The sequence below is a fragment of the Microcebus murinus genome, chromosome 1 (genome assembly GCF_040939455.1).
Source record: "Microcebus murinus isolate Inina chromosome 1, M.murinus_Inina_mat1.0, whole genome shotgun sequence".
NCBI classification, from domain to species: domain Eukaryota; kingdom Metazoa; phylum Chordata; class Mammalia; order Primates; family Cheirogaleidae; genus Microcebus; species Microcebus murinus.
The window spans coordinates 90,295,415-90,317,913 of NC_134104.1; the positions used below are offsets into that span (position 1 = coordinate 90,295,415).

The following is a 22,499-nucleotide window of genomic DNA, read 5'->3' on the forward strand; positions in this document are numbered from 1 at the left end:
CCCTCACCTAAGATCAGTCTAGCCATTTGATTTCTTTTTCTGCATTTGGGCTGCACAACTCAACCCAGTACTATTTAATAATCTACTGTATATACTTGCTCAGATCTTCTCCTATCCCCTGGAATAGTTACTCCGGAACTTCACCTTTTTCCTCTCCTCCCCTCCATTGCCCTTGACTTCATCATCCTCCTGACGTGGCCTTCTTTCATGCCTCTTAAAAAAAGGAGTGTCCAGGTGTCCCACATTGGAAAACAGTTTTCTTCCTCTCTCTTTACAAGCTTCTCTTCTTCCCACATTCTTCCTTTCTTCCCTCCTACCATGTGCGAGGACTCCCTCTTCCTCCTGTTTCTCGTGTCTCCCCTTCCTCTCTGTATTGCTTCTTTCTTCTTAGCATACAGACATCTTCTGTGAGACCTCATTACCAATTTAATCTCTTTCCAGACCAAGTCAACTTTATCTACCCTTTTTGTCTCCACTTAGTCACCTCCCATTTTTTCTTTCATACTTGATAATCTGGCTTCTGCCGCTGTGCTGCTGTCTTAAGGGCCCAGGCGCATCATAATTGCCAGACTGAATGAGCCTTTCCAGTTCACTTGGTCTCCTATAGCACCTGGCTCTGACCAAACCCTCCTTTTTGAAACTCATCACACCCTGCTTCCTGAAACTTTCTCCTTCCTTCATTTCTGGTAGCATCGCTACTTGCTCTTTTCCCAACCTCCGGTTGTTTTTTCTTAGTGCTCTTTGTGAGTGCTGCCATCTCCATAGACCAGCCTGAGCCCCTGAAGCCCAGCCCTCTCCGCTGGGCAGCCTGGTGGACACATCTGTCTAGATGTCAGCTAGGCCCCTGAAAACTTTATATGTCCTAAACAGAAGTCATCTCCTCTCTTCACGTTCTCCTCCGAGTCTTCTGTCTCAATGAATGGCACCCTTACCCACCCAGACTGCACACACCACAAACGGCGGGTGCCAAGTCTTCTATCTCAGTTCTCCAACACCCCATATACAAGTCCTGTCATTTCTATCTCCTATTTATTCCTTGTATCCATTCTCTTTTCTCTGCCACAGACTTTGTTTCAGATCCTAATTGGCTTAATAGTCTTCATATCTTGGAGAAGGATAGATTAACTGCAGTCTTGGAGCTGGGCAATAGTTGGTGGGGAGATGGGGAAGTGGTAGGTGACAGGGTGACCTTTTTGGAATCCAGTCTGATCCTGCAACTCCCAGCATGAGCCCTTTGGTGTCATATTCCTTAGCTCTCCCTTACTGGGGGATCCTCTCTACTTCTCCTGCCTTATTTCCTGCTGTTTTCTATACAATTGTGATATCACAGCCATACACAGACTCGGGCCCTTCCTAATCCCTTTACACTCAGTGCCTTAGGTGTCCCTCTCTTCTTCCCCCAATCTTACTCTTCTGATCACTCAGGGTTGAATTAAAGTCTTATCTCTGTTATCATTCCTGTTCAGCCCAGTCTGAGCTGGCTGCTCTGTAGAGTTTTGGGGCATCTGCTCATCATAATATCAATTTGTCAAGCTGAGAATGAGTTCCTGAAAACTCCATTTTGAGAAATCATAGCCAAAACCTAAGGTCTTAAGGGGAAAATCTAGTGCTAGAAAGACTAAAGTTGTAAATAGACTCCTGAAAATATTTTTTAATCAAGTGAAAGCCCTGAGAAAAATTTTTATTTACTAAAATGAAGCAATAAAGAAAATGCAGTAAGAGAAATAAACATCAATAAGATGCTACCTATATTAAATAATAGAAATTTTGAACAAGTCATTTAACCTCTTTGTGCCTTAATTTCCTTAATTGTAAAATAAAGGCAACAATAATATTTACTTCATAGTTTTCTATGATGAGTTAATGTATGTAAAATGCTTAGAACAGTGCCTGACATGGGTGGTGTTAGCTATTAATAACAATTTTCCTTTATCAGCTATGACTGTCACACTCTATTTATTATTTCCAGCCCCCTGTTTTTACTGAGGTGATTAGAATCTGTCTTGTTTTGATGTGTGAATTTGAAAGCTTTTTTTTTTTTTTTTTGGACTGATTCTCTACCCAAGTGCTCAGTGGGATCTAGTTTATTATTACTCACTGTTGTTGAGCCACCTTAGTTTTGACACTTGTCTTGAAAACACACCTTTTTATTTGACTTGAGAAGAGTTTTAAGGTGATGTATATCTAAGCAAGTTCAGCTCAAGGGAATGTGGCAGAACAGTTGAACCTGGTTTTACCAACTTCCGCTGCAACATGCACTCTCTTGTTCCCCCTCTCTCTCTTTCATTTTTCCTATACCTGAAGTTGCACAATCCAAGTTTTCCTTGCCTCTGCTTTCTGTGTGTTTTCCAGGCTGCCCTACACAAACTTCTACTTCCATTCCTCTTCTACTCCCCCACCCAGGTCTCTCTTTCTCTTATGGTTTCTAAGAGACTTAATGTCCATGTACTTAAATTAAAATATTCATAATATTAAAAATGTATAACCAAAGAAAGCCATGAGGGCAAGAAATAACATTTTATTCATATTTGTATTAGAGTAGGAATTCAGTAATTAGCTAGTGAATCCTTGGACAGAGGAAAGTTATCAGAAGTAAATAAGATGATCTACAGGAAAAAAAACGTAAACTATAAAAATCACTACACAATGCTTTTTCAGCTGCTGCTGCTGCAAAGAAAGTCACTACACAGATTTTTTAAAAATCCAATCTATTCTTCCCCTTTTCCATTGTGGATCACCGTAACACCTTCGTTATACAAAAATCTTGAGAACCTAACTTTATTTTTGTAAAAGTATCTTAAAAAGATTTCCCAGCCTTCCTGGGTAGCTTTGACCCTTTAATGACCTTCACAAATCTACTTTATAAGAAAATTCTAAATTTTAAATTATGGTTTAAATCTGTTCCTTCTTTTATTTTTAATATAAAAAGGTGATCTACTGTTCTTGTGGCATTCATATACTTGTCTGTTAGTGTACTTTTGTCTCAGCCTGTTCCTGAGGCTGTGATGTTATCAGTGTGTTGACAACTTTCTCCAGTGTTTTTTGTTTGCCATATCATTTCAGATCTCTCTGATAGGATCCTCTAAATTCTCTAGCTTTGATTTAGGTTGTGGAGTTTGGATTAATTACATCCTAACCTAAGTATAGTAGTGAAGAGTAAAACTCCAAAATCTTTGTTTTATAGGGCCCTAATCCCTATACAGCTGACTCCTTTGTACACAACGAAGGTAGAGGTTCAACAGGTCTGAACTACTGTGTCCTTCTATTCCAACTTTCTTTTCCCAATCATTTGCTTTAATACTGTATTTCCTAAGAGTCTCTGAGAGTATAGGCATTCCAGAAAGACATTACTCATAAATAATTATTGGTGCAGTTAAATGCAAAATAGTTAGTTATGAAGTTTATACAAATCTAAGTAGCTTCCTTGCTCCTTTTTCATAATCTCATAGTAGTTTCAGGTCTCTTGTTGAAATCTAGACAAGTTTCTATGAAAGTTAGAGAGAGAACTATTAATAATAACTTGTTGTCATACTGTCACTATTAAATTGATTTTTCTGGTAAGTGAAGTATATCAAATATGAGTGTGTCAATTAATAAAATACAATATTGAAGCTGATTTCCATATGACTTTGGTAACACAGAGGTGATGGGTTAAATTTCGAGTCCAAAACTATGATATTTTTCCTAATAGTATCTTCATCTAAAGCTGTGGTAGAAATACTATATGACTACTATAAACTAAAGAGTGATTTTGTACTGTCCAATATAAATTGGAACACAGGAAGTCCCTTTTTTGCTATCATTTATTAAACTCATTGAGAAAAGGGTTTCCCCCCCAGGATAAGTATGTTTGAGAAATATTAAAATGCTGATTATTTGAGTAAAAGAATATCTCTGCTGGGAATAGTATAGCACTAATAAGCACAAACTTAAAATTTTATTTATGGCCCTAAAAATACAGCCTCTCTGAAATTTCAGTCTTTTTCAATTGTTTTCTGCATTTGGGTTGTTCTCAGAGGACCTTAAAAAGTAAATTGGGGAAGAATATTCTGGATCTAATAACAATGATTTTCTCTTAACAAGTTAATCAAGGTGGATTTTCTTCCTATTTTTCTTTGAGTTAACTACTGTGTCTCCTAAAGACACAATAGTCTCCACATATATTAGAGATTTTCTTTTTAATGGTGTCTTCCCCAAAGTAAGATGCCATGGTTTGATGTTGGTCATGATTGACTTCTTCTTCTTCTTCTTCTTTTTTTTTTTTTTTAAAGTTTTCAAGTTTGTCAGCATGGAAGTTTTGGGTATTTTTAAATTTCAAAGTATTATGTGGGTACAAATGTTTTTGGTTATTACAAGGATTGATTTTATAATGCTTGAGTCAGGGTTATATGTGTGCCCTCACCCAGAGAATGTTCATAGTACCCATTAGGTAGGTTTTCACCCATCCTCTCCTCCCCCCATCCCCAGTTATTTCCACTGAGTTATACTTCCCTCTATGCAAGTGTGTGGTCATGAGTTCCAATTTAATAGTGAGTAAATACGGTGTTTGTTTCTCCATTCTTCATATATTTCACTTAGGATAATGGTCTCCAGTTTCATCCATATTGTTGGAAAAGGCATTATTACTTCATCCTTCTTCATGCTAAGTACTATTCCATGCTATAAATATACCACATTTTGTTAATCCACTCATGAATTGATGGGCATTTGAGTTGATTCCACATCTTTACAATTGTGAATTTTGCTGCAATAAGCATTAAAGTGCAGGTGTCTTTTTGATAAAATTATTTCTTTTCCTTTGGGTAAATATCAAGTAGTGGGGATTGCTGAATCGAATGAATGGTAGGTCTACTTTTAGTTCTTTGAGGAATTTCCATGCTGTTTTCCATAGAGACTGTACTAATTTGCAGTCCCACCAACAGTGTACAAGCATTTCTTTCTCTCTTCATCCACTCTGACTCTATTGTTTTGGGCTTTTTAATAAAAGCCATTCTCACCTGTATATGGTGATATCTCATTGTAGTTTTAACTTGCATTTCCCTAATAATTAGTAACATTGAGCATTTTTTCATATGTTTATTGGCCATTTGTTTGTCTTCTTTTGAAAAGTTTCTGTTCATATCTTTTGTCCACTTTTTAATGGGGTTGTTTGATTTTCTCTTGCTGATTTGCTTGAGTTCTTTGTAGATTCTGTTTATTAGTCCTTTGTCAGATTATATAGCTTTGACTATTTTCTCCCATTCTTTAGGTTGTCTGTTTGCTTTGTTAATTATTTCTTTGGCTGTGCAGAAGCTTTTTATAAATGCAAACCATGAAACCATACGAGATCTAGAAGAAAATGTTGGAAAACCTCTTCTAGCTATTGGCCTAGGCAAAGAATTTATGAAGAAAACCCCAATGGAAATTTCAGCAACAACAAATAAATACATGGGTCATGATTGATTTTGAGGAAGCCTCTGAAAATGGAAAAGAAAGAAAAAAATAAAAAACTTAAACATTTTTATAAATCTTCCTTTAGGAGTTAAGTCCATTAAAGTGAAACTAAATTAGTTGTGCAAGAAATTTAAATATAATTTAGTGCTATATATATAATAGAATGTAAGTAGTAAGTAGTCTATGAATTTAACCTTTAATTAACAGGATTGCTAACATGTTCAACTCCAGGAGATGCCATTCATATAGAAAATATTAATAATGGGAAGGGTGCTTTTTGGAGTTGTGTAACAATGTGATGTGGGTAGGGTAAAAAGGTGGTGTTGTTATAATTTCAATTTATTATAAGTATTATGTTCATCTTGTGTGAAATTAGATTTTCTTCATAAGAACTTTCTTTGTAAAAACCTGACCACATTCCAAAGTGTGCTGAAATCCATTTCAATTGATAGAAATGATGTCTTTTTGGAAAGCTTTTTTTTTGGCTTCTCTTTTCCTTAATGGTGGAATAACGTGTGTATTTATGATACGTGATGAACTGCTGAACAAGAATTGTTCGGACAACTCTATTGAAAGTTATCATGAACAACAAAAATGAACTGTTGTCTCAATAATGTAAGTTATAAGAACTCACTGTGTCTGGTCTTCCCTGTTTGCATTTTAGTCCTGTAAGGGAAAACAGGCATAGCAAGCATTTCTCTCTTCCTTTTTTATAAAATCCATGAAAGTTAAAAACACTTGCCTAGAGCCTTATGGAAAAATTGAAAACTGGTCAACTTCGAAATAGAATCTATATATTTTTACTCCTTCAATTCCGTTGCATTTACTATTTCCAAAGATTCTTTATGGCTTCTGAATTTGTTTTCTAAAATGTAATCTTCTGAAAATGATTTCACAGAATGTTTAAAAATGTAAAACCAGAAATATAATGTGTTTAAAAAGTATAATTCAACTTTTTAAAGTATGGTATGTACAGTTGTTACATATTTTTTAGCATTCAAATTTATGAACTATTGGCTATCCATAAGTGGTTAATAAATTGATATATTAGATTATTATTGGTATTAAATTACTATTGCTTAATGGTTTATTAAATCTAAGACAGCGGTCGGGTGCAGTGGCTCACGCCTGTAATCCTAGCTCTCTGGGAGGCCAAGGCAGGAGGATCGCTCAAGGTCAGAAGTTCGAAACCAGCCTGAGCAAGAGTGAGACCCTGTTTCTACTAAAAATAGAAAGAAATTAATTGGCCAACTAAAAATATATAGAAAAAATTAGCCGGGCATGGTGGCATATGCCTGTAGTCCCAGCTACTCAAGAGGCTGAGGTAGGAAGATTGCTTGAGCCCAGGAGTTTGAGGTTTCTGTGAGCTAAGCTGATGCCACAGCACTCTAGCCAGGGCAACAGAGTAAGACTCTGTCTCAAAAAAAAAAAAAAAAAAAAAAAAATCTGAGACAGATTTTCTGTTTAGGACTTCCTGGGATATCATGAGGTATATTTTAAAAATTAAAAGCCTAGTTATTTTGTTAACTGAGCACCAGTTTTATTTTCTTGATGTCCCTCCTGAAAATAGAAGCTACCAATGAAATAAACCATTAATGTGGCAAACACAAGATTGCTGAGTTAAATGCTAAAGAAATGCAGGTTTGATACTGATCTTTTGGATAGTAGGCAAGTACATAATCCCCCAAGGTGATTGAAATCAGGCTCTGGCAATTAGGTTGAAATTAAACTTCATATTTTCAGATAAGATACTGTTAGAGGAGATTCTGTTTTTGAGTTTGATCATTTCCCTACCCCTATTCCATAACTGGAAATGAGGAAGAGGAAGAAGGAAAAACTATTCTTCATGGTTTTGTGCAGGTCTGTGCCTGGCAGGGGTGGGAACCTGTGGCCTCGGGGCTACATGTGGCCTTCTGGATCTTTGAGTGTGGTCTTTTGACCAAATCCAAATTTTACAGAATAAAAGGATTTGTTCTGTGAAGTTTGGATTTGGTCGAGGGGCTACACTTGGGGATCTGGAGGGCCACATGTAGCCTTCAGGCCGCAGGTTCCCCACCCCCAAGCTAGCTCCATCTTCCCACATTTATGTCAAAGAAAGGTTATCAGATGTCCCCTTTGGTTTGAAAAGCACAGCCTTATTCTTAATTGCTACCTGTGAAGTTGATCTGTCAGCTGCTGTTAGCAGGAATATAATTTGGAGATGCAGTCACCTCTACTTCTATACTTAATAACTTTTCAATACTCTGTGCTATATAACTTTTCAACATCCTGTATAACTTTTCAATATCTATGTTGCTAATAGTTAAATAAAACACTTCTATATATTTGCATAAATAAATCTTCCTGGACTGAAACTATATTTAGTTATCAGACATTTTCATTTATAGCTCTGTTCTTTATCCTTTACGTTTAGAGCCAATTTAAATAGAATTTAAAAAGAGGAAGACAATACCTTTTGGCTTCCTAAGGCCAATGTGAAAGGAAAATAAGACCTGCAAAAAAATTTGCTTTTTTGAACCTCAGTTTCCTTATCTGATAATAGTACTTTTTCTATTAGAGTTGTTATGCCTTCAAGTAAGAGGTGCTATGATTTTTTAAAAAAGAGAACAGAGAGACTTGGAAGTTTCCACAAAGATCTTGGGGATTCATTCACAACATAGGACCTATTGATCAAGGGCCCACTGCACAGGCACAGAACTGCCACTGAAGATGGGGCAGTGAACAAGCCAGAGAGAAGCCCCTGTCCCCACAGTGCTGCCGTTCTAGAGCAGGGCGTGCCTGATATACATGGCAAATAAATAAAACATATAATTGGATTATAAAGCAGGGCAGGAGGACAATAAGAGTTAGGGTGGAGTTGAAATTTTAGATGTGGCAGCCAGGGAAGGACGGTTGGAGAAGAGTCCTCTGAGACTCTTTTGAGTCAAGACCTGAAGTGAGCAGGCAAGCGCAGCAGAAGTAAGACACGTGTAGAGGCCCCATGGTACGTTGGAGGAGGAGGAGAGGGAGAAAGGCAATGGGCATGCAATGTAGTGGTGGTGGCGATAGAAGGAGAGGAGATCAGAAACCTCTTAATAACATTACCATATCACCCTTTATCTAGGCACCCTATTAGGTGTTTCTACATATATTAATTTAATGCTTACTACAACCTTCTGAGCTAATTATTTTATATTTATTTTACAGATAAGGAAACTATAGACCAAAAGTAACTCCAGGCCTACTGCACAGTCCAAGGGCACCATTCTTCCTCCAAAGCCTTTCCTCTTAACCTCCACACTCCTCTATAGGCTCTGCAAAACTCTAGCTACAAACAGGTGCTTCTCTCCTGGACTATGTGAAATCTGTGCTTGAGAAGATTGTCAAAAGCATCAGCAAGATGCTCTCCTTGTCCCTCTCTTAGTCCCTGATTAATCAGCTTAAGCTGGAGGCATGGAAATATGGTGGAAAGAAGAATTTCACTGGAGTCAGGGAATCCTCACCTCCTGGAGAGGAAGCCACCTGACAGGTCACAGTCAGATTGTAGCTAAATTTAGCTGCAAATCAAGGCATTTACTGACTAAGTCAGCTGCCCTGCCATTCAGGCCTGCCCAGAGCTCAAGGCATATCATATTTATTTAAAAGAGCACTCCTTCCTTCCAGCGTGCCCTCATATTTCACCCATCTTGCTTCCCCCAAGATTTCAAACAAAAGCATTCTCAGCATTATTGTCCTGGAGGGAGAGTGCAGGTTTCTGCGAGACACTTGAGTACTTACTCTCAGCAGCTAGCTTCCTAGGGATGGATATGTTTGCTGACAAATTGTTGTGGTCTATGCCAGCCATCACTTTGAAAGATTATGAATATGTAAGAGCCATCCTGCATTTATAAAACAACTTTCAGTGTTCTAATGTCCTTTTTGTCCTCTTGCCCTCCTCCCCAAAGAACAATATGCAGGTCTTTGTTCAGAAAGCACAATTGCTAATGCAATCTGTGCTGACACAGAAGACATCTGTTGAGGGGAGGGAGGAGAGATATTTTCGGCCTTTGCAGAGATTTGGGTCTTCTGCTATTGCAGGTGGAACAATTAATGTGCCATAATTATTTCTTTCATACAATGTGGAGAGTCCATATTTGGACGTTATTCTTTGAACAGAACATCTCCAAGAAACTTAAGTTCTTTAATCCTTAAGTACCAAAAAAATGGTGAATGGTTATCAGTAACATAGAATAATGTTGCTCATCTTATCCTCTCTAAACAATTTGAATATTTACTTCTTTATTTCCTAGAAACAGATCACTTAAAGTAGTTTCAAGAGTCCTCCATTCCTGCATTTGAAGAACTTATCTTTGATAAAGGCAAATACCTTTATCCTCTTATAATTGACCATTAGATTTTAAGCTTAAAAGTTCATCATGACTTATGTTTTAATCAAACAAAGTAATGTATTTCTGAATTGAGCTGCCAATAATTTAAAACTCTGTGGCCAGGGATTGTGGCTCATGCCTGTAATCCTAGCACTCTGGGAGGCCAGGGTGGGAGGATCACTTGAGGTCAGGAGTTTGAGACCAGCCTGAGCAAGAGGGAGATCCAGTCTCTCCTAAAAATAGAAAAAAATTAGCTGGGCATGGTGGTGTGAGCTTGTAGTCCCAGATACCCAGGAGGTTGAGGCAGGAGGATTGCTTGAGCCCAGGAGTTTGAGGTTGCTGTGAACTGTGATGATGCCACTCCACTCCAGCTAGGGTAACAGAGCAAGATTCTGTCTCAATCAATCAGTCAATCAATAAAATCTATAACTAAACCTTTAAGAGGAAAGAAAGAACACATACTATGAAGGGTTGTTGAGGAGACCTATATGTTGTTGAAAAATGAAAGTAAAACATTCTTTCCAAAATGAACATAATTAGTTAGAATTATGCCTCAGTGTCCAAATATAATAGAGCAAATTCTGTTTAGTCCTAATAATACTTTATTAGTTTTTTAAAATTTAGGGTATACTGCTTGATTGGGAGACAATGAAGATCTGGGAAGAAGCCTCTTACACACACAAAAGCCAGTTTTGTGGTCTTAAGGGGGTCTCAGGAGTCACTAGATATTAGTATTATGTGTGTTCTTAAAAAAGAAGGGTTTTGGAATTTGAGAAATATTCCCTTCATCAGAAAGATTTTGTCTCTAAAATGCTACTAAGCAAAGAAAGCACAATGCCACCACCCAACATGCCTCCCCACCCATGGGAGATCCCTGAGGGCAAGACCTTATCTTCTGATCTATATACTATTAGTGCCTAGTGTGAAATCTGGTATTCCATAGAATTTGGCGTTCATTGAGCTCCTATTAAGTGTCAGATTCTTTTAAAACAGAGTTTCTCAACCTTGGCCTCATTGACATTTGGGCTCAATAACTTTTTGTTGGGGAAGAGGGGTGTCCTGTGCATTATTGAAGGTTTAGTAGCATCCCTGGCTGCTGACCACTAGTTGCCAGTAGCAACAGTTACAACAGTCAAAATACGTCTCCAGACTACGGTCAAAGTCCCTGGGAGGCAAAATTGCCCTGTTGAAAACCACCTTTTAAAGGGTGTAAGATAGAGTCTACATTGTTTTTTTTAGGATAAAACATATACTCCTTTTAAAATTCCTTCTCCTCCTTATATATAAATGTATAATATATAAATCATATATAATATATATTATATATGTAAATATATAATGTATACATTATAAATAAACACACATGCACACACATTCTTACAGATGAGACATTTGGTTGGGAACACTCATTGTAGTCTTTTTTTCCGCGGGAATCATCCTGACTCCAGTAAATTGCTCACTAAATTTCATCTGTCACTCGCGTTCCTGCTCAGATACAACTAAAGCCTATTGAAATTGATTTTTGTGTCAGCAACAGAGCAGGGATTCAGTAAGAATATGAAAGCTTTCCTTTCATTACTAGTCTTTTCCCCCATATTACTTTAGATTTGGTGGGACCTAATTATATTCCAGTGCTTCTCCTGCTGACATTTCTTTTGTTTTAATTAAAACTTCTGGAGGTTTGAGGACACTGTGGGAGACAGTTTATTCATCAACAACTCTGATACAGAGCCAAATGGGTCCCCATTTGTGTTCCTGCTGCCCTAACAATGATAGCTGGGAACACTGTGGCCCTTTGCCGTTGTTTTTTCAAAGGCACTGAACATGGAGACCTGCTCTTGCTGCTGCTGCATGAGTCTGTCAAGCGACTGAGAAGGCCCTGTGGGTGGACTGGCTTCCTATTGAAGCCTTCAGTTAGGTGAAATGGAATGCAGCACTGTCTGTTTATTATTATTGCCTATCTTCTCCCAACCCCTGGCCTCTTGTGCCTGGTGGTCCAAAGCCAACCCTGCCCACTCAGACCGAGTGGTTGTAAATCTCAGACAATAGGGGCCAGTGTCTGGCTGTAATTGGCAAACCTGTGCAGGGCCAGGGGAGAGGACATAATACATCTTCTTAATCTGCAGCTGGGAGATGGGATGGAGTGAGCAAAGGGTCTGCCAGAGGTCCTGAGCAGAAGACAGAGAGTGTGCTATTGATCTGAAATCTTTACAAATGAGCCCTCTTCTGCAGTTGGATATCCCACCTCCAGGTCGTATTGTCTCAAGAAGAGAGGAGGCAGAGGCGGAGGTGGAGGGGCTTTGGCAGGGCAGCTTCCAGGCCTGGCTTTTCTCTTGCAGCATCTTTTCTCTCCCTGACCCTTTTTCCAGGTAAACTAGTGAGATTATGGCATGCGGAATGCTAATGTCTCGCTCAAGCCTCCAGGGCCTACTTCAGTGACCCACTTTGTTAATTAACACTTGGAAAAGAAAACAAAAACAGAACCTTGTGAGCAAATCACTCACATCAAATGGCCTGGCTTTTCCCTCCAGTTATGAAACAGTAAGCCATTCTTATAGTTCCCTTTTTTCTTAAGAGAAAAGCTTTCTGATACTCTTAAGTAGACATTTTCCCAAATTTTTTCAAGTGTCTTCCATTGTGATTCTTGGCAACTTACAAGATTCACTAGGCCTGGAAACTTCATGTTTTCCACCATGATTTAGGATATAGTCTTCGTAAAACGTTGTCCTAGGCAATACTGGAGGATTTAACGGCTGTAAGCCAGAGTCCCTGCCTTTGAGGAGCTTTCCATTCTAGTGTGCAGAAGCCATGTGCCTAGGGGGGACTGTACCTTAAGGCCCAGAGGCATTAGGGACTTAGGAAACACAGAGGAGAGAGAAGTTGATTCCAATGCAATTCTCGGGGGCTATTGTAAGTTCTTAAGGACACATTTAACTTTTTACCTGCTGCATCAACTACAGTCCATCTTTGTGTCTTAAGGGGGTTATTGACCTCTCTACCATTACTAATCCACAAATTTTAAAACATTTCTTCTTGGACTCTTAGATTTCATAGAGTACTAAAATCTCACTTAGTCAACAGGAGTAAAACAAAAAACAAAAAAAACAAAAAACAATCATTGGAAACCAGCATATGAATGTTAAACTTTTAAGTTTTAAAAATTGAAAACATTTCATTAATGGCAATTTTAACACCAAAAATCTTAAAATAAAGAATCCTGCTTAACTTGAATACCTCTTATTTTCTGAAAAATTCTACTACAGTGTCCTTATTTATCTCCTTTTATTGAAGTTGGGTACAAACTTCACCTTGGACTGGGGTCCAGGTACCAGGCTTTTAAATACCATGAACAGCAGCAGTAGGTGCTACCCTTGACTCAGGGTGGGGAAGGCAATCTATCAAGTGAGCTGGGTAGGGAGGGGTGCATATTTGGGGTGGCTGGAGAATTGGCCGCATGTCATATTTTATCTCTATCCTTTGAGCCCCCACATCTATGGGGTTTAGTCCTCCCAGAAATGAATGCATGAGAGCCCTGATTGTGGTAGTTCTATGGTAAAAATTAGATGCGAGCCAGTGACAGCTCTGCTTTTGTGCTTATTTTTTGCATTGAGAGGAGGTTCCTGAGAAGTGTATTCTTGGTGTGAGGCCCTGGCCCAGAGGCTGGCTGTGCTGCTCTTGCGCTCTTGTCACCCCTCAGCTCGTCTGCCTCGCCACTGCTGTCACTTCAGCTGTGCGTGCCTTTCCTGGGTACAGGCATTAGGCTCCCTGCCATGGAGCCTGCATACATTAGCTATTGTCTGCTAAAATTGTGATCATTTGATTTTTTTCCCCCCTTTAAGCATCCATTTTGATTTATAAACTGAGCCGAGCTGGCAGACGTGAAGACTGAGGAATCCGAGCTCTAATGAAGGAAAATGAAACACAGTCTCTTCTTCCCCACCTTGTGTCTGTGAGCAGCTCTCAGTTGGCCCACCTCTGAACAGTCTTGAAAACAGTCCATTTTCTGCCACTTAGAGGTGCCAAGCAAAGGGATTCACACTGAGTGGTGTTGAGATGGGAGCAGCAGTGGCTTGGAAACTGTCCTGAGCTGGTACCTTGCTTCACCTCTGCCCCAAGTCTGGGAGCCGCGACTGCTGAGCACAGTGCTGTAGACTCGGAGAGCAGGGTTTTTAAGCTGCTAGTGAAGGCACATGCAGGCCAAGGCAACACAGAGGCTGCGTTTAACCTGGGGAAACCTTAGGCGTAGACACTGTGCCAAGTACCTTCTGTGAATGTTTGTGTTCCTTTATCATAAGGATCTCTGGAGTCTTTTCATAAAGTTGCCTTGTCTGCCTCTTGGCCTCAAGATATGTTGTATCAAAGAAAGGTAGCATTCCTAAAGATGTCCAGATAGATGTCTTACCTAAGCTTTAATCTTACCTGGGTATAGAAAATCAGAGTTCAATGTCCACTCTCATCATGACAGAGGTAAAGCTGAAACCAATTTCTAGTTTCTCTGTGATCTGTGAAGAGGGAATGGAAATTGCCCTCTCTATAGAGTTTGAAAGAACGTCATCCACTTAAATGTATCTTCCAGCTTCTTATTTATGAGGGAAATGATTGCAACGCCTGCTCACAACCTCCCCCTATCTGGTTCGTACGCTTTGGGGCTGAATAGAAATGCGGGGGGTGAGGAAAACTGATGTGGGCATGTGGAGGCTACTGAGAAGCAGAATACAATTCGCAAACCTCACTCCTTCATTCAGTCTGTCATTTGGCAAATATTTACGGAGTCCCTGCTGTGCTGAGCACCACGGAAGGCCCGGGGGAAATATATACCCAGTCTATCCCCAAATCCTGTTCATTTGGCCTCCCATGACTGTCTCGACTCTGTCCACGTTTCACCTTCTCCACCACTTCCACGCTAATCCAAGTTGCCACCGTGTCTCAACTGTCTCCGGGAGGGAGCTTGACCTTGGGTGAGGTGGCAGCTTTGGTTGAAGGCAGTTCCTTGAGAGGGACCTGCGTGAGAGCTGTCAGGTGCCAGTCTGTATGGGAGAATCTAGGGGGTGCATCTGTGATAGGTAAGTAGACCGATAGCCAGATCGACGTAGCTAGAACAGTTGACCTGTAAAACAACAGCTGCCATTATTTCATGTTCTACACACTGATTTTTTTCTATTTTGTTTTATTTTCATGGTTCTGGGGATGTACATTCTGAAAAAAAATCACAGTGGGGTTATGATAGGATGCTGTGGAAACACAAAGGTGGAGTACTCATTTGCTATTAGGAAATTGAAGATGACTTCTTTAATATAGGAGAGATTGAATCTAAGCAAAATGTGAAGGTGAATGAGCTACGTACCTGTGTGGGGGGGTGTCCCTGAGTGGGAGGATGGAGACGATGGGGAGAGTGTCTGCATTTCCAACAACCCTGGTTTGCTTGTGTGCTCCTCTGGAAACAAATGTTATTTCAGTGACCTAGAAATGAAAGTGCTGTCTCTTCCAGGCTAGCCTCAGGCTAGCAGCTCAAAAGCAGAAAACCGTCTTGCTGTTCCTTAGAAAATAACAGCAATAACAGAGGTGAGGCTTAGGAGGCTATTTCAGACAAAACCATTGTTTTCTCTTGCATTTATTTTAGAGAGGAAATAGAGGAAGGGGTAAAGTACTGTAGCACTTGAGAGATTTGGCTTTCACCCTCATGTTGAATTCTTTTATATAGAGCAAGAATGAGCATAGTTCTTTACTTCAAAGGAGGAGAAAGGAAGAAAGGGAGCAGAGTAGTTTGTGTGTCTGAGGACCAGACTGAACTGTGCCCCCAGGACTGGATGACCCCAATGCTCCCCTTTCCCTGTTTTGATGCCTTTCTTCCTCATTTCCCGTGGACGGGCTTTTTATGCTTTAGGACATTATCTGACATTAGGGTTTTGGCCATACCAGAATATCAATTTTATTCTTCTGGATTTAGCGTGTTCACAGTCATTTGCTGTTATTGGTTATTTCAGGAGGAAAAATAATCGCTGTTCATTCTTTTATTAAGAAATGACTCAGCAACTGCAACCTGACAGGACATTTTCTCTAATTTTTGTAGAGAAAAATTTTTAACTCTTTTGTCTCCCTTTAGAAATTTTTTTCCTTTCAGAATTTAATTTTTAGTCCTCAGTTGAGCACGGATTTATTTATTCATCTAGAGACTGAGTCTCACTATGTTGCCCAGGCTGGCCTTGAACTCCTGGCCTCAGGTGATCTTCATGCCTTAGCCTCCTGAGTAACTAGGACTACTGGCACTCACCACTGTGCCAGGCTTTGAACATGTACTTTAGATCTAAATAGATAGTGCCTATTTATATTTTTAATTTCTCTTATAAGTGGAAATAAATTAAAATTGAGAGTAATATTAAATTTTGCCTTCAAAATTCTCCTGAACATCCTCCCTCATTGCCTTGTCTCCAAATCAAAAAGTAAATTTAAAAAAGCATCCTATGCAAAGCAGAGATGAATGGTTCAATGTTTAACTCGAGTTAAGTAAAATGTGAAAATATTTGTTAAAAAATTATTTTCAAATTTTAGTGATAGGAACTTGTACTTTAAGAGCTGGATGGCAGACATGGGATAGAGCAGAAAGTGTCCTGAGTTTAGGTTCTCATTAGCTGTGATACTTTGGCTTCGTCTCTAAAGGAAGAGGGTTGTATTAGGTGCCTTAGGGGCTTTTTCTACTAAATTTATTTGTGATTTTATAAAGTTGCCTCTTTAAAAACTGCCTTAACAATGACTGTGCCTCAGGTTTCCAGTGATCTTTAGGTCAGCTGATTCCTTGCCATTCCCTCAAAGTCTGCCTTAATCTGGATCATGATTTGGTTTGACATTCTCTGGTGGTGGAAAAGGCAACTCCTGCTGGGCGGGTTCCCGCATGGTCCTCCCCTGAGCATCAAGGTTTGACAGCTCAGCAGCCTTCAGCACATGCAGATACCTTCACTGGGACTGATCTGAGGCTGCTCATTGTTCCACCTCCAGAATCTCACTTGAGCCCAAACTGCCATCCCAAGGTGTAGGATTCAGTCATCTGTCAGGCTCACTGAGATCTGTTATTTCAGCTCGGAAGTGAAATTTAAAATGGAAGAAAAATAAGGTTGTTTTCTTTTCCAGTGCTACCTTCATTGACATTCATAGCAGTTACTAAAACAAAATGAAAACAAAAATTCTTGTACTCTAAGTTATATTTAAAAAGCTATTTTATTTATTTCAACCAAGAATTACCTAATGCCTTGTGTTTGAAATGTAACATGGATTGCTTTTATCCTGTCTCATCTCTGGCCTTGGGCGAGTACCATGGGCTAGATCTGCCCAGCCCAAGGCTGCTGATAGAAAGAACTTGGTGTTGAGGTTTTCTCGCAACAAATTATTCACTCAAAGAAGATGTCCTGCTTCTTAAGAAGTTAAAAATCCAGTGCAAAATTCCTTAATCTGCACCTGTGTGGGCAGAGGTGCCTTGGGAACTCCCGTGTGGCCGAGGGAAGTTGGGAGTCAGAGCAGACCAGACTTGGGTGGTCAAACCCTTGCTAGAGCCACTTAAGGTTTTATTTGGAGGAAAGGTTGTGCCACAAATGAAGCCAGAGGGGAGGGAAGGGAGAGAGGAAGGAGAAAGAGATGGGAGAGAGGACCACTGACCCTTTGAGCTCAGTGCAGTAATAGAAACATGGACATGTTCCTTGGCAGACAGAGATGAGGAGGCATTGACACAGTGAGGTGTCAGAGGAGGTGCTGCTCTAGTTCTGTGGTCCCCAATACCCAGGCTGTGGACTGGTACTGGCCTGTGGCCTGTTAGGAGCTGGGCTGCATAGCAGGAGGTGAGCAGCAGGTGAGCAAGTGAAGCTTTGTCTGTATTTGTAGCCACTCGTTATCAGTCACCATCACCCCATTCCCCGATCCTTGGAAAAATTGTCTTCCATGAAACCAGTCCCAGGTGCCAAAAAAAGATGAGGCCCACTGCTCTGGTTGAATCTAGAAAGCGAGTTTATTGGGGAATCAGGAAGGCAAAGGGCAATATCCAGCAGACCCTCTGTGTGTGTCTGCAGATGCCCTACCCTCTCTCAGTGCTTCAGGAGGTGAACAGAATTGTTTAAGGTATGATTTGTGGCACTTACTTTGAAGTCATCTGTTGATTGCAAAGCTGTTGATGCCTCTGCACAGGTCATTGTTACAGCATCACAGACTTCCCATGGCCTAGATAACCCTGGAGATCATGCAGGGTTTATCAGTGGGGGACACTGTTGCTACTTCTTCCTCACGTGGGTGAGATTGACTCAGGCTCTGCAGGAAAGTTGGTGTTCCTGGTTCCACAGCAGTCGCACTACTCTCCCTGTTTACTGTGAAAACTAAATTTCCAAATGCTCCTAGTGGTGGAAAGAGTTGGCAGCAATGATGTCTACTCACCATCCTCCTAAACCCCTGAGCCCAGCCTCCCCACATTTTGCAGATGGGGAAACCAAGGCGCAGAGGAGCTGGGTGATTAGGGGCAGAGCCTGGGCAAGAACCAGGCCTCTGGACTTCCCATTCAGGGCTCTTTGCACAATAACCTGCCAGCCCTCTCCCTTGAGTTCATGAATGTTGAAATGCATATGAAGGGCTGTGCCTGTAACTGTATTGTATTACTGATTTAATGTCTCCTTTGTGCTCTCTCCTAAGTGAGGAGGAGCAGGATGGGGCTGGAAAGGAGAAGGAAGAGCTGGTAGATTCAAAGTCAACACATTTAAAAAGCTGAAGAAATATGTGGGAAGAAAAGGAGCAGGCAGTATAGGCAAAAGTTAAGGGTCCAAAGGAGAGGGAAACATTAAGGTGATAGGGGAGAGAAGGAGCAGAGAAAGGGAAAAGGTTCAAGAGCATGAAGATATAGTAGTTCTCAATTACAAAATTGGCCCAATAATGTTGTTACCACAATTTTTAAAAATTTGGCTCAACCAGACCAGCACGTTTTCACCAAATTCAGCTGCTGAATCTAAAGCACACCAAACGATCATGTATTCCCAACCCCAAGTATACATGCCTCCTTCCTGCTGTTGTTGATTCATAAACGTGCTGCCCCATCTATGGGGTGAGCACTCACTATTCCAGGCAATGGACATACATCAATGAGACATGGTCTTTGCCTTTATGAAATATATGGCCTAGTAGGGAAGATGACATTTAAAATTAATCAGAAGACAGGACTATTAATAATTACAGTCAGCATCTGTTGCCAGCTAATCTGTGCCAGGCACTGTCAAGCACTTTACATATATATATATATTATCTCATTTTCATCCCCACTGCAATTCTGTGATTTAGGTTAATTAGGAAATAATATTGTTATTTCCATTTTTCAGTTGAAGAAACTGAGGCCTAGAAGGCTAAGGGATTTGCCTACGGTCTTGCAGCTGGGATTTGAACCCAGTTGTACTTAGAAGCTGTATCATATTGCCTGATAGCAGTAGTAGGTAAAATGTATTTTAGATATAAAATGCATTTAGAAGTTAATAAGTATGACCATCTTTGCTATTGTCTGAGACTCAGATGTAAACATTGTTTTCTCAAGGAGCAAGCCTAGAGAAAACACCCCTCTTACCATAACTCTATTCTCTTCTGATTCTGCTGTGTGGTTGTTGCTTCATTGTGGTTCGAAAGACCAAAGATGCCCACTTTGGAAAGGAGCTGTGAATGTTCACTGTTGTCTCCTTGGTCACAAATTTTGATTGATTGCTGTTTAATTTTTGGCCCACTTTTAAGAGAAAGATAAATGAACACTCTCAAGTGGATTCTAACAGAATCATATCCAGTTGAAACTATTACAATGCAAGATATTTTAAGAATGAAGGAAACTAAAGCTTCTTCCCATACCGAGTGTTTTCTGACAGAGAGATATGTGTGTATTCTCCACCCAGGCCGAGCTACCCTTCCATCACAAATCCAGCTCTTTCACAAAGCTCTTACCTAACGCCTTGGAGAGGAGGTAGAACCAAATTGTTCAACATTGCATTTTTTTTATTTAACTTGACACTTACTGTGAAAATAAAACTAAAAGACAAAGTGATGGGGATGTTTTACAAAATAAACACAAAATAAGAAATGGATCCTCACAATATTTAAGGTTTCTATGTGTGTGTGTGTCTCCTTAAATGACATACTGTATTATTGATCTAGGTAATTGTTCTGTATGGTTGGAATTGAATGCTAATATTACTCATCAGAACTAAATCTTTTGTTATTATTTTTTTCTTTACAGGGTCGTCATGTCAAAACGGGCCAGCTTGCGGCCATTAAAGTTATGGATGTCACAGGGGTAAGTATCTTTATCTTGCCATCTCAACAGGTATGCAGATGCTGTGTCCTGTTAAATACATTGTAAATAAAAAATATTGTAATTCAAAAGTTCATTTAATACACCTAATCATGGCTTAGCCTAGCCTACCTTAAACATGCTCAGAACACTTACATTAGCCTACACTTTGGCAAAACCATCTAATGTAAAGCCTATTTTGTAATAGAGTGTTGAATATCTCATGTAATTTATTGAATACTGTACTGAAAGTGAAAAGCAAAATGGTTGCAGAGGTACTTGAAGTATGATTTCTACTGAATGCAGGTCACTTTCGTACCATTGTGAAGTCAAAAATTGGTAAGTTGAACCATCATAAGTTGAAGACCATCTGTGTATTTATGATAGAGAAGATAGTGATAAAAAATATTTTTCAGGAAAATAATCTTCCTAAATATCTAATAACTTTCCCCACTTGCAGTTAACATAAAGAAGTAAGAGGCCGGGCGCTGTGGCTCACGCCTGTAATCCTAGCTCTTGGGAGGCCGAGGCGGGCGGATTGCTCAAGGTCAGGAGTTCAAAACCAGCCTGAGCAAGAGCGAGACCCCGTCTCTACTATAAATAGAAAGAAATTAATTGGTCAACTGATATATATATAAAAAATTAGCCGGGCATGGTGGCGCATGCCTGTAGTCCCAGCTACTCGGGAGGCTGAGGCAGAAGGATCACTCAAGCCCAGGAGTTTGAGGTTGCTGTGAGCTAGGCTGACGCCACGGCACTCACTCTAGCCTGGACAACAAAGCGAGACTCTGTCTCAAAAAAAAAAAAAAAAAAAAAAAAGAAGTAAGAGTATGTAACAGCTGATGGAGGAGACATGGGTACATCATTTTAATTAAATTTGATACCCACACATTGCCTTACATTGTTAGAATGAAGTGAATGCCAATAATTTACATAAACGGAACCATAGATATTTGCATATGAAGTCAGAACAAGGATTTCAAGGTATTAAATGAATAATATTGAGATTATTCAGAAGACATGAGTCTTAACAGTTTTCCCAAAGGGATCTACCTAATACGGGAATAGGCAAGACCTTGGATAGCTCTAAAATCCTAGTAGGATATTTAATGTGAATATTTTCCCAAACAAAATATTATTGACCAGATATTTACAATAAACTCAAAATCTTATCAGAGAGCAACACTAAAACTAAATTTCTACCTGGTTGATCAAAAGCAATCTAAAGAATAGACTTAGTTTTAAATTCAATCTAATGCTTTCAATCCTTTTGCTAGGTCTATTCAAAATATTTTAATGCCTTTTCAAGAGTACAGAGTAAAAATCAGACATGAAAGGATTTTCTGGACATCAAAAGCATGGTAATAGTTTTGTATTGTCCTGGGAATTTTTCTAAGATGTTTGTCTGCTGAACATGAAAGCTAGAAGACCAAAGTCTTCCATTCGGCCCATAAGTAAATTATTCAATATAAGTAGACATAGAATGAACAGGTCACACACAGATAACAAGAATAATATGCAAATAATAAAGACACTCTGTGTGTCTGTACATTAGACTTCAACTCATAACCTTTTGAGCCCCATTTGTTACCTTTGATAAGTATCTGTTATATGGTAGTTATCTGTGGTAACACACATTTTACTAATTTTTATTTATACCACACATTGTACTGACTTTTTTTCCTTATTCCTATTACTGATCGGAATTCCTTTTTAAATTACTTATATTCTTATCCAGTAAAACATTTTGTTCTCATATGTTTACCACTTGGATAAAGTACTATTTATTTGTTTTAAATACATGATTCAACTTTCAGATGTTGCAAAATAGTTCAAATATTTAGTGCCAATTAGTTTATTAATTTACCTGGCCTTTACTGCATAAGAAACTGCATGTAAATTATATTAATTAGGTTTAAGCTCTGCCACTTGGAACAGGAAATACAAATGAACAAAATCACAGAGGATTAGGCATGGAGTAGAAGTGTCATGCTCTCTCATGTTAAAGTAGTCTAGAGGTGTTGATTTTCATTGATCACTCTCTATGATAGGCAAAAAATGGGGAGGGGGGAGCAAAAAGGTACAAAAGAGCCCCTTCCAGTGAAATCTATTCTACTTTCATACAACATTTCTACCTCTGCTTTCATTGCTATATCTAGCTGCAAGGGAAGCTGGAAAATGTAGTCTTTTTTTTCTACCAATGTGTCCTGTTAAAATCCTAGGTTTTGTTAGTCAGAAATGAAGGGAGAGTGGATATTGGAATGGTCAGTTAGCAGAGTCTGACACAAAAATTAAAATCAGATACTATCAGTCTCACATAAAAACTCAATATAAATGTGCAAACCATTTACAAAGCTCCAACCACAGAACAAATCACAATTTGTTTTGAAGTTCAGCTGAAGTCATATACTACTATATTTTCCTTGGAA

General features: G+C 39.4%; 1 protein-coding gene across 4 annotated transcripts in view; it reads left to right on the plus strand.

Annotated features, from left to right (window-relative positions):
- The window catches only part of TNIK (TRAF2 and NCK interacting kinase), a 380,956-nt gene that overhangs the window by 204,864 nt on the left and 153,593 nt on the right, over window positions 1-22,499 (plus strand). For all 4 annotated transcript variants that reach the window (XM_012736386.3, XM_012736389.3, XM_012736387.3 and 1 more), the window contains exon 3: window positions 20,017-20,073. In XM_012736386.3, the coding sequence (XP_012591840.2) occupies window positions 20,017-20,073 (57 nt within the window). The remainder of the gene's footprint in view (window positions 1-20,016; window positions 20,074-22,499) is intronic.